General features: G+C 37.9%; 1 protein-coding gene across 1 annotated transcript; it reads left to right on the top strand.

Annotated features, from left to right (window-relative positions):
* The first annotated feature begins 7,718 nt into the window (after positions 1–7,718).
* On the top strand, positions 7,719–8,642 carry LOC113273104. The gene has a single exon (XM_026522872.1). The coding sequence runs from the start codon at positions 7,719–7,721 to the stop codon at positions 8,640–8,642; it is 924 nt and encodes a 307-aa protein (XP_026378657.1).
* The last annotated feature ends 4,754 nt before the right edge of the window (positions 8,643–13,396 follow it).

The raw sequence follows: 13,396 nt of genomic DNA, 5'->3' as shown, positions 1-13,396 counted from the left end.
AACAGGATATTTTCCTAGTATATATGAACTACCCTTGAAAGCGCTCTAAAAGCGCTCCGGAACAAGAAAACGACCTTTAAGAGCTGATAAACCTTAAAATCTTGGTTGAAAACTGAGAACCATGTGACGTACTGACATCGTTGGCCCATTTCCCATCCGAATACTCTCCTCTTTAGTTGTTTACGAAACTCAAAGTGTTGTAATGCTCAACATTTGGCACAATTACTGTTAAAATCGGTAAAACTGGCTTTTCGATAACATATTATGGTATTTTCCTAAAATCTAAACACCATTTCCAATCAAAATAGATCCCTCCTATGTTTTTTTACTAATCCCAGGTCATTGGTTTCAAACAGGATATTTTCCTAGTATATATGAACTACCCTTGAAAACGCTCTGAAAGCGCTTCGGAACTAGAAAACGACCTATAAGAGCTGATAAATCTTAGAATCTTGGTTAAAAACTGAGAACCATGTGACGTACTGATATCGTTGGCCTTTTTCCCATCCAAATACTCTCCTCTTGAGTTGTTTACGAAACTCAAAGTGCTGTAACGCTCAAAATTTGGCATAATTACTTTTAAAATCAATAAAACTGGCTTTTGGATAGCATATTATGGAATTTGCCTAAAATCTAAACACCATTTCCCATCAAAATAGACCCTCCTTAGTTTATTTACTAATCCCAGGTCATTGGTTTCAATCAGGATATTTTCCTAGTATAAATGAACTATCCTTGGAAGTGCTCTGAAAGCGCTCTTAAACTAGAAAACGACCTTTAAGAGCAGATAAATCTTAAAATCTTGGTTGAAAACTGAGAACCATGTGACGTACTGACTTCCCTGGCCCTTTTTCCATCCAAATACTCTCCTCTTGAGTTGTTTACGAAACTTAAAGTGCTGTTACGCTCAACATTTGGCATAATTACTATTAAAATCGATAAAACTAGCTTTTGGATAGCATATTATGGAATTTGCCTAAAATCTAAATACCACTTCCCATCAAAATAGATCCCTCCTAAGTTTTTTTACTAATCCCGGGTCATTGGTTTCAAACAAGATATTTTCCTAGTATATATGAACTACCCTTGAAAGCGTTCCGGAATTAGAAAACGACCTTTAAGAGCTGATAAACCTTAAAATCTTTGTTGAAAACTGAGTACCGTGTGACGTACTGAGATCGTTTGCCCTTTTCCCATCCAAATACTCTCCTCTTGAGTGTTTTACGAAACTCAAAGTGTTGTAACGCTCAACATTTGGCATATTTACTATTAAAATCGGTAAAACTGTCATTTCGATAGCATATTATGGAATTTGCCTGAAATCTAAACATCATTTCCCATCAAAATAGATCCCTCCTAAGATTTTTCACTAATCCCGGGTCGTTGGTTTCAATCAGGATATTTTCCTAGTATATATGTACTATCCTTGGAAGTTCTCTGAAAGCGCTCTTAAATTAGAAAACGACCTTTAAGAGCTGATAAACCTTAAAATCTTGGTTGAAAACTGATAACCATGTGACGTACTGACATCCCTGGCCCTTTTTCCATCCAAATACTCTCCTCTTGAGTTGTTTACGAAACTCAAAGTGCTGTCACGCTCAACATTTGGCATAATTACTATTAAAATCGATTAAACTGGCTTTTCGATAGCATATTATGGAATTTTCCTAAATTCAAAACACCTTTTCCCATCAAAATAGATCCCTCCTTTGTTTTTATACTATTCCCGGGTCATTGGTTTCAATTAGGATATTTTCCTAGTATATATGAACTACCCTTGAAAGCGCTCTGAAAGCGCTCTGGAACTAGAAAACTACCTTTAAGAGCTGATAAACCTTAAAATCTTGGTTGAAAACTGAGAACCATGTAACATACTGACATATTTGGACCTTTTCCCATCAAAATACTCTCCTCTTGAGTTGTTTACGAAACTCAAAGTGTTGTAACGCTCAACATTTGGCATAATTACTATTAAAATCGGTAAAACTAGCTTTTCGATAGCATATTATGGAATTTTCCTAAAATATAAACACCATTTCCCATCAAAATAGATCCCTCATAAGTTTTTTTTACTAATCCCGAGTCATTGGTTTCAAACAGGATATTTTCCTAGTATATATGAACTACCCTTGAAAGCGCTCTGAAAGCGCTCCGGAACTAGAAAACGACCTATAAGAGCTGATAAATCTTATAATCTTGGTTAAAAACTGAGGACCCTGTGACGTACTGACATCGTTGGCCCTTTTCCCATCCAAATACTGTCCTCTTGAGTTGTTTACGAAACTCAAAGTGTTGTAACGCTCAACATTTGGCATAATTACTATTAAAATCGATAAAACTGGCTTTTCGGTAGCATATATGGAATTTTCCTAAAATCTAAACACCATTTCCCACCAAAATAGATCCCTCCTTAGTTTTTTTTACTAATCCCGAGTCATTGTTTTCAATCAGGATATTTTCCTAGTATATATGAACTACCCTTGAAAGCGCTCTGGAACTAGAAAACGATCTTTAAGAGATAATAAACCTTAAAAATCTTGGTTGAAAACTGAGAACCATGCGACATACTGACATCGTTGGCCCTTTTCCCATCCAATACTCTCCTCTTGATTTGTTTACGAAACTCAAAGCGCTATAACGCTCAACATTTGGCATAATTACTATTAAAATCGGTAAAACTAGCTTTTTGATAGCATATTATGGAATTTGCCTAAAATCTAAACACTATTTCCCATCAAAATAGATCCCTCCTAAGTTTTTTTACTAATCCCGGGTCATTGGTTTCAAACAAGATATTTTCCTAGTATATATGAACTACCCTTGAAAGCGCTCTAAAAGCGCTCCGGAACTAGAAAACGACCTTTAAGAGCTGATAAACCTTAAAATCTTGGTTGAATACTGAGAACCATGTGATGTACTGACATCGTTGGCCCTTTTCCCATCCAACTACTCTCCTCTTTAGTTGATTACGAAACTCAAAGTGCTGTAACGCTCAACATTTGGCATAATTACTATTAAAATCGGTAAAACTGGCATTTCGATAGCATATTATGGAATTTTCATGAAATCTAAACACCATTTCCCATCAAAATAGATCCCTCCTAAGTTTTTTTACTAATCCCGGGTCATTGGTTTTAAACAGGATATTTTCCTAGTATATATGAACTATCCTTGAAAGCACTCTGAAAGCGCTCCGGAACTAGAAAACGACCTTTAAGAGCTAATAAATCTTAAAATCTTGGCTGAAAACTGAGAACCATGTGAATCATTGACATCATTGTCCCCTTTCCCATACAAATACTCTCCTCTTTAGTTGTTTACGAAACTCAAAGTGCTGTAACGCTCAACATTTGGCATAATTACTATTAAAATAGGTAAAACTGGCTTTTTGATAACATATTATGGAATTTTCCTAACACCTAAACACCATTTCCCATCAAAATAGATCCCTCCTAAATTTTTTACTAATCCCGGGTCATTGGAATAATCCTTAGTTGGTTATTAAGGATGAGAGAGAAAACCAGACGTGGTTCCTAGGATTTTGAGCGTTTTTTACAAAAAAAAAAATTCTTCAATCATTAGGTTTAATGATGGTTGAAGGTACTGTTTGAGCTGTTATGAATGAATCATCAACCCAAACTTTTGCTGAGAAGGTAAGAGCACGTCAAACTTTGCAGCCTACGGCAGTAGATGTTAGTAGTTTACCAAACCTAACGTTAATCAATGGAGAACCATCTTTCGTAATCCCATCAGAGTTTTATCAAGAAGGTTGCAAGCCTTTTGAGTATAGTTTTATAGCAAGGCTCAATTTTACGGGTCTAAAGTTTCTTGACGTGAAGAACAACTTGGTAACTCAATGGCAGTTGAACCCTAATGCTGTTAGGTTTATGTCTATGAGTAAGGGTTTCTTTGTTGTTATGTTGCGTGATGAACAAACAAAGGCTAGAATCCGTAACAAGAAGTGGTTTGTGAATCAACAGGAGTTGCGTTTGATGGAGTGGTACCTAGGGTTTGATCCAGAAAGACAAAATACTTCCCATGCAGCTGTATGGGTTCATCTTCCGGGGCTTCATGCAGAATTGTGGACAGAGAGATCATTTTTATCAATAGGGAAAGTTGTTGGTAATCCGATTGTGGTAGACCAAAGAACCCTAAATTTGGAGTTTGGCAGTTATGCGTCAATCCTAGTTGATGTAGATTTTGCAAAACACATTCCTAGTAGAATTCTACTTACGGCTGGAGGTAAGACTTTTTGGCAATATGTAGAGATTCCGAAGCATCCTAAATTTTGCCTACATTGTAACATTATTGGACACAATGAAAGTGAATGCAGGAGGAAGCCGAAACCAAATGAAACCTCAAAAGGCAAGGAGAAGGAGTTAGAGAATGATCAGGATTGGCAAGCTGCTAAGGGTAGAAAGCGATCACGTAATCGTAAGAAGCATAATAATCAGGAAGGCACAAGTGGTATTGACAAGTCTGCTGAAGCTGGTGTAGTTGCAACTATTGATGCTGGCATTGGGGTTACAACGCAAGGTGAAGGGGTGAATGTTATAGCTGGTGAGGAGGTTGATGATGTGGTTACTGTTGGGGAGAATGCGGTGAGTATGGAAGATACTTCACAGCTTGAGGGACTGTTGGCGGATGCTGAAGCACAACTTCGTGAAGTGTCTGGAGCTGTTGAGGCAGCTAAGCAGGCACTCAATGCGAAACGTGCATTAGCTAGAAGATTATTGGTAAAGGACGCCACAATTGCAGCTAAGTCAGGAACGAGAGATGAATTGGCAAGAACTAATCTCTCTAGTAATCATAAGCATTCTGTCAATGCGTCTTCTGCTCCTTTTATGGATACAGTTTTGGTGGATACACCTATGTGTAATGCTTTGGTGGAGAGTAATGTGGTGGTTACCACGAATAAATTTGATTTGTTGACAGCTGAGTTGGGGCTAGACAAAAAAAGGCAGCTTTCGGATCAAGAAGAGGAAGAGAATTCAGATGGGGAGCTAACTCCAGAGAGAGCCTCAGCTGGTGTCAAGGGGGCTAAATGGTCGGAGATTCCAGTTGAGAAACCAAAACAAATTAGGAAGCCAGGCGTGTTCCGAATCCAGTTAGTTCTCAGCAGAGTTCATCTCAGAATTCACATAGTGCTAGGAGTGCACAGCATGTGCACAGTTCTAGCCAACATAAAACTTCAGAATCCAAGTCTGACTCGGACACTGAGGTGAATGATTTGGGTATTAGAGTGCGCAAAGGTTTCTCTCCAGTTATGGAAAAAGGGGTTCCGCCTAAGAATCCTAAGTTATCTTCTAAATAAAATCTGCTTGGTTCCCAATGAGAGTTCTATATTGGAATGTCAATGGGGTATCGAAGGTGGAGGTTGGTTTGAAGCTGCGTGAATTAGTTAGGGAGTTTAGGCCGGTTATCATTTGTATTGCTGAGCCGAAAATTCCAAATGCTGATGGTGTGATGCTTCGTCTAAATTTAGATGGTTTTGTTAAAAAAGCAATTCATAATTCTTCTTCTAGTTCTATTGGTAATCTTTGGATACTTTGGAGTGAGGATATTGAAGATCCAGTGGTGCTAAATAGCACAAGACAAGCTGTTACGGTGAAAACTAAAGGAGTCTTTGTTTCTTGTGTTCATACAAGTTATATTCAGGTGTTTAGAAGGAGATTATGGTGTCAACTAGCTGCGGTAGATACTACTATTCCTTGGCTGGTAATTGGAGATTTTAATTGTGTTCTTCGCAATGAGAAGAAAAAAGGAGGTAGAGAGGTAATTTCTTCTAGTATTAATGAGTCAGTGATTGGATGGAGGATAATGGTCTTTTTGAGGCTGATTCTTTGGGTTCTAAATTCACTTGGACTAATGGTCAGTTGGGAGGGAGAAGAATTGTTAGTAAGCTGGACCGTGCCATTATCAATGAGCCTTGGTTAAATAAGTTTTCGAATTGGAGGTGTAAAGCTCTTCCTAGGGAAGTTTCTGATGTTGGATTCTATTCCTTCTTTAGATGAAATTAAGGGAGCGGTTTTTGATTTGAATGCGGATAGTGCTCCAGGTCCAGATGGTTTCTCAGGGTGTTTTTATAGGCATTGTTGGGATTTAATTCATGAGGACTTAGAGAAGGCTATTATATATTGTTGGAGTTCCAAAGTTATTCCTAATGGGGCTAATTCTAGTCTCATTCTTCTACTGGCTAAGGTGAGAGGGGCTGATAGTTTGAAGAAATATAGGCCAATTGGTCTTAGTAATTTTTTCTTCAAAATTTTTACCAAAATTCTGGCAACTAGACTTGGTAAAGTTTTGGATAAGTTGGTCTCGGAGGAGCAGGTGGCGTTTATGAAAGGGAGGAACATTCATGAGAATATTAGTTTGGCTTCTGAATTGGTTAATGAGTTGCACATTAAAAGAAAGGATGGAAACTTAGGTCTCAAGCTGGATATCTCTCAAGCTTTTGATACGGTTAGTTGGCATTTTTTTTTGGATATTTTTCGAAGGTATGGGTTCTCAGAAGGTTGGTGTACTTGGATTCACAATATTCTGAGTTCTGCTATAATTTTTATTCTTCTCAATGGTAGTCCGGAGGGTTTCTTTAAGACTAATAGAGGTTTGCGTCAGGGGGATCCTCTTTCTCCTCTTATTTTTGTTTTGATTGAGGATGTTCTTAGTAGGAACATTACCAAACTCTTTCAAAATAAGTGTATGAATCATATGGTGAAGCGTAATGGTATTGCTCCAACTCATTTGTTTTTTGCTGATGATATTATGATTTTTTGCAAGGGGAATCAGAAGAGTCTGACAAACTTGTTGAGGTTGCTTGAGGTTTATCAACAGGCGTCTGGTCAAAGGGTTTGTAGGGAAAAGAGCAAAATTTATTTTGGAGGTGGGTCGTTGCATAGGAGGCAGGCTATTGCTAATTTCTTAGGCATGGGTGTTACTTTCTTTCCGGATAGATATTTGGGAGTTAAGGTGATGCCTGGTAGGGTGAAATATAGTCACATTAGTAATGTGGTGGATAAGTTGAAGGATCATCTCTCGGTGTATAAAGGTAAAATGCTTTCCTTTCAGGATCGTGTAGTGCTTATCAAATCTGTCCTTGCAAGCTATGCCATTCATAACATGGCTGTGTATAGGTGGCCGGTTAAATTTGTTAAGCAAAGTGAACGTGTTATTCGTAATTTTCTTTGGTCGGGAGATTCAGACTTGGCTAAAGCTTTTGTGGTGGGATATGATAAGATTTGTAGTCCGGTGAAGGAAGGGGGTCTTGGGCTTACTAGCTTGAGTAATATGAACAAGGCTCTGATCATGAAGTTGTGGTGGAGTATCAAAACTTCTAAGAAGAATTGGGATAGATTTCTGGAGTCGAAATACACTTGTAGAGATGGTCGTCTGAAGATGGCAGGAGTTAAATCTTCAATTTTGCCGGGGATTCGATGGGTGCACACTAAAGTTATGCGCAATACTAAATCCTTAATAGGTGATGGTAGGGCAACTTCTTTATTTTTTGATGTTTGGTATGGTTCTGTAACTTTGGCTGAGGTCTTGCAGAGAACTGACCTTAACAGACGTGCGAGAGTTAGTGATATCATAGTGCAGAATCAATGGCATTTGGAGGGAGAGCATATGCGTGACCTTGCAAGTGCTGGTGTGGCTAGGGAGAATTTACCAAGAAGGCTTATGGGCAGTGATGAGAGGTTTGGATGCCAGATCTAAAGGGAATGTTTTCTGTCAGGTCTGCAAGGGATTTGGTGCGCAGCAAGTATCTTTTGCTTCTTGAAGCAAATCTGTTGTGGAGGAGGGTGGTGCACCCGGCTTTAGCAGCTCAGAATTGGAAATTTGTTAGGGGAGCTTGTGCAACTCTGGACAAAGTTAAGAGTAGATTCAAGATTGCTCTTCCATGTCGGTGCAGTGTGTGTCAGATTGAGGAGGAGTCTTTGGAGCATATTCTCTGGAGCTGTAGTGCTGCTAAACGTGCTTGGCAGTGGTTGGAAGGTATTTTTCATCTTAGATCTTGTTATAACTTGATTGCTTCTAATAAACAAGCAAAAGGTTGTAGTAGAATGGTTAAAGATCTGTGGCTTGTCTCCAATCTGGTGGTGCGTTCAGAACTGTGGTTTCAAAGGAATAAGATGGTTTATGAGAAGAAGAAACCTTGCTGGAATTTCTTCAGGAAGCGTGTGTTTAATTTCATTCATGAATACTCAGATAGAATGAAGGGGTGTATGCTTAACAGGGTTGAAGATATGGAGATATTGGATTTTTTCAGAGTTAAATGCCGTAAGGTGAAGATGTTGGAACCTGTTGAGTGTCTTTGGCAGCCTCCAATGCAAAATCAACTCTTGTTGTGCTGTGATGGAGCTTCTAGAGGTAACCCAGGGGTGGCCGGAGCTGGATTGGTGGCTAGGAATTCAGCTTGTGAAGTGGTGGGAGCAATGTGTGTTGGCCTTGGTGTTATTTCTAATTTTTTGGTGGAATTATATAACATTCTAATTGGCTTAGATTGGGCAGTTCAATGGGGTTACAGAGATGTGCTTGTAAGGACTGATTCTATGAGTGTTATAACTGCTTTGGAAGGGGATAATATACCATGGTTTGCAAGACAGAGATGGTATGAAGCTAAAGTCAAGTTTGATTCTATTTAATTGGTGCATACGTTTCGTGAAGTAAATTTTGCAGCTGATAAGATGGCAAAGACTGGTTGTTTTTTAGATTCTGGAGTGAGTTTTTTTTTGCTAGGTCAAAAAGGTTTATTAAGCAAAAAAAACGTAATTACAAGATGAGAGGCACAAGGCCTCCCCACCCCCATAAACCAAAGGGGTGAAAAACAACAAAATAACTAACAAAAAATAAGCAACAAAGCCCAAAAAAATAACAAGAAAAACTAACAAAGGAAAACATTAAGAGTTTCCACCACCTCCTTTGTTCTTATTATTCTTCTTTGGAGTTTGCATTCTTTTTAATTGGTCTTGTATTTCCTTGCAATACTCCTTGCGAAAAGATAATCTTTCACAAACTGTTGTTGAATATCAAATTTCGTTATTGTAAGAAGAACTTCATGCTCCTCTTTAGATAAATGCACCTCTCTATTAGTACTCAAAACTTTATGCAGTTGCAGCCTAGCATTGTGCTCAGCAATATTCGAACTACCTTTAGATTTTGCCTTGGCACGTACCTCCTGCTGCTCCCTCAAAATATCTTCATGTTTTCCCTTTTCAAAAACCTGGTCCGTAGAGTTTGTTGTAGGTCCAATAGTCTTGCTCAGTTCTGAATACAAAGTAGAACTCAGCCCAGACTTATTCTCCCCCAAAACACCGTCAGAGTAATCATTCCCATTATTCTCCAAATTAACCTGATCATTGTCTAGGTCAGACTTTTGCTCAGCAAGAATTTTTTCATCCCTTCGAGCTACTCTTTTAGCTTTCCAACTTGCCAAAATATCATCGTCCACAGCTCCATCATCTGAAAACTGCTCCATCTCACTGTCCTCCGTTGTCACAGGATTTGCATGGTCTGTGATCTCCAGACCTAATTCACTCTCAAGGATATCAAATTTGTTTTGGTGCATAACAACTTCAGTGGTGAATACATCATCCACATGAGTGGTGTTGTTCGCCTTTCCACTAACCAATTTCCATTGATTAGCTGCAGAGTCAGAAACACCAATAACATCAAACAACGATACTGAATTATTATCAACAGAATTCTGATTACCTCCCAGCACATTAGTATCTTCAGGCACCTTAGCTTCTCGCATCGTCTTGTTAACTGGCTACCACTTCAGGTTACTTTTAGCAGGATTATCCAAAGGATTCTTCTTAGTTTTCTCCTGCAATCAGATTCAACATGACCCACAATTCTGAAACATGAGCAAAATTTAGGAATTTTTTGAAGTTCAACAAACTGATCGAAACTTCTTCCATCCACTGTTACATGAATGGAATCTGGAACTTTCTTTGTAAAATCAATATCAATTAAAACAGCTTCATAACAACCATACTCATGGTTCAAGGTCTTCTTATCTACCATAATGGGAGTCCCTAGGTTTTTTCCAAGAGATAACAACACTTTTTCCGTTCACAATTCAACATATAAGCCAGGAAAATTAACCCAAACAGCAGCATGAGAAGAACTTTCTTTATCCGGATCAAACCATGGAAACCAGTCACGAAGATGTAACTCTTGCTGATCGATTTTCCATGTTTTCTCACGGATTTTTAGTTTATCTTCCTCAGTTGAAAACTTGATAATAAAGAAACCCTTATTCATAGGCGTAAACTTGACCCTTCCTGGACCTAAACTCCATTGGTCTTCCAAAGATTTCTTAACATCAGTAAAGCGAGAAACCCTAAAATCCAGTCTACCAATGAGACTGAAATTCCAAGCCGCACACCCTTCTTGAAAAAAATCTAACGGGATTTCCATAGAGGGTTTATCATCATGAAAAACAGGATTTGGTAAACTGCTAATATCAATAATAGAATGATTCTGTATTTGTTTACCTTTGACCATGTCTGTAAAGGAAATAGATTTCCTAAGAGATGTAGACGAAACAGGAACAGATTGTTCTCCCATTGTAGATCATCTAAAGATGATCAAACAATGAAGAAAACGTGAATAAAATGAGAAACCCTAAAAAAAATCCAAAGAAAAAAATCGCCAGAGCAAAGATGAGAGAGAAAAACGCCAAATTCACCTAACTGACAATATATGAAAAATTATTTCGCCCCACCCGTTTCACCCACATTGTTTTTTTTTTATTTTTTCCTTTTTACGAATCGTTGCGACATGGGGATGAATCTCAGTGGATCGTGGCAGCAAGGCCACTCTGCCACTTACAATACCCCGTCGCGTATTTAAGTCGTCTGCAAAGGATTCTACCCGCCACCCGGTGTTCTGAAGTGAGACTCAATTTTGTTAAGCGTCCTCTTTGGTTAAACTTAATTGAGTATCCTAATGTTTCTTATTTTCGTTTTAAATAGTTTTTGAGTTTTTAGGGTTGTTGTGACCTCTTTTCTCAAATTCTATGATGTAAATATCTCTTTTCATTTCAATACAATTTTTGACTTATCAAAAAAAAAAAAACCAGGTCATTGGTTTCAAACGGGATATTTTCCTAGTATATATGAACTACCCTTGAAAGCGCTCTGAAAGCGCTCCGGAACTAGAAAACGACCTGTAAGAGCTGATAAATCTTAAAATCTTGGTTAAAAACTGAGGACCATGTGACTTACTGACATCGTTGGCCCTTTTCCCATCAAAATACTCTCCTCTTGAGTTGTTTACGAAACTCAAAGTGCTGTAACGCTGAACATTTGTCATAATTACTATTAAAACGATAAAAATGGATTTTCGATCGCATATTATGGAATGTGCCTAAAATCTAAACACCATTTCCCATCAAAATAGACCCTCCTTAGTTTATTTACTAATCCCGGGTCATTGGTTTCAATCAGGACATTTTCCTAGTATATATGAACTACCCTTGAAAGCGCTCTAAAAGCGCTCTGGAACTAGAAAACGACCTGTAAGAGCTGATAAATCTTAAAATCTTGGTTAAAAACTGAGGACCATGTGACGTACTGACATCGTTGGACATTTTCCCATCCAAATACTCTCCTCATGAGTTGTTTACGAAACTCAAAGTGCTATAACGCTCAACATTTGGCATAATTACTATTAAAATCGGTAAAACTAGCTTTTCGATAGTATATTATGGAATTTGCCTAAAATCTAAACACCATTTCCCATCAAAATAGATCCCTCCTAAGTTTTTTTACTAATCCCGGGTCATTGGTTTCAAAAAAGATATTTTCCTAGTATATAGAACTACCCTTAAAAGCGTTCCGGAACTAGAAAACGACCTTTAAGAGCTGATAAACCTTAAAATCTTGGTTGAAAACTGAGTACCGTGTGACGTACTGACATCGTTAGCCCTTTTCCCATCTAAATACTCTCCTCTTGAGTGTTTTACGAAACTCAAAGTGCTGTAACGCTCAACATTTGGCATAGTTACTATTAAAATCAGTAAAACTGTCATTTCGATAGCATATTATGGAATTTGCCTGAAATCTAAACATCATTTCCCATCAAAATAGATCCCTCCTAAGTTTTTTCACTGATCCCGAGTCATTGGTTTCAATCAGGATATTTTCCTAGTATATATGAACTATCCTTGGAAGTGCTCTGAAAGCGCCCTTAAACTAGAAAACGACCTTTAAGAGCTGATAAACCTTAAAATCTTGGTTGAAAACTGAGAACCATGTGACGTACTGACATCCCTGGCCCTTTTGCCATCCAAATACTCTCTTCTTGAGTTGTTTACGAAACTCAAAGTGATGTCACGCTCAACATTTAGCATAATTACTATTAAAATCGATAAAACTGGCTTTTCGATAGCATATTATGGAATTTTCCTAAAATCAAAACACCATTTCCCATCAAAATAGATCCCTCCTTTGTTTTTATACTAATCCCGGGTCATTGGTTTCAATCAGGTTATTTTCCTAGTATATATGAACTACCCTTGAAAGCGCTCTGAAACCAGAAAACGACCTTTAAGAGCTGATAAACCTTAAAATCTTGGTTGAAAACTGAGAACCATGTAACATACTGACATCTTTGGACCTTTTCCCATCAAAATACTCTCCTCTTGAGTTGTTTACGAAACTCAAAGTGCTGTAACGCTCAACATTTGGCATAATTACTATTAAAATCGGTAAAACTAGCTTTTCGATAGCATATTATGGAATTTTCCTAAAATCTAAACACCATTTCCCATCAAAATAGATCCCTCATAAGTTTTTTTTACTAATCCCGGGTCATTGGTTTCAAACAGGATATTTTCCTAGTATATATGAACTACCCTTGAAAGCGCTCTAAAAGCGCTCCGGAACTAGAAAACGACCTGTAAGAGCTGATAAATCTTAAAATCTTGGTTAAAAACTGAGGACCATGTGACGTACTGACATCGTTGGACATTTTCCCATCCAAATACTCTCCTCATGAGTTGTTTACGAAACTCAAAGTGCTGTAAGGCTCAAAATTTGGCATAATTACTATTAAAATCGATTAAACTGGCTTTTGGATAGCATATTATGGAATTTGCCTAAAATCTAAACACCATTTCCCATCAAAATAGACCCTCCTTAGTTTATTTACTAATCCTGGGTCATTGGTTTCAATCAGGATATTTTCCTAGTATATATGAACTACCCTTGAAAGCGCTCTGAAGCGCTCTGGAACAAGAAAATGACCTTTAAGAGATGATAAACCTTCAAATCTTGGTTCAAAACTAAGAGACATGTGACATACTGACAATCGTTGGCCTTTTTCCCATCCAAATACTCTCCTCTTGAGTTGTTTACGAAACTCAAAGTGCTATAACGCTCAACATTTG

The sequence above is a fragment of the Papaver somniferum genome, chromosome 4, assembly GCF_003573695.1.
Source record: "Papaver somniferum cultivar HN1 chromosome 4, ASM357369v1, whole genome shotgun sequence".
Taxonomy (NCBI): Eukaryota; Viridiplantae; Streptophyta; class Magnoliopsida; order Ranunculales; family Papaveraceae; genus Papaver; species Papaver somniferum.
Note: the sequence above shows the minus strand (reverse complement) of the source record. Positions and strands in the feature narration are given on the sequence as shown.

What these genes read in the sequence shown, in the direction of transcription:
- LOC113273104 (XM_026522872.1), top strand. Translation starts at nt 7,719, where the DNA reads ATGTTTTCTGTCAGGTCTGCAAGGGATTTGGTGCGCAGCAAGTATCTT.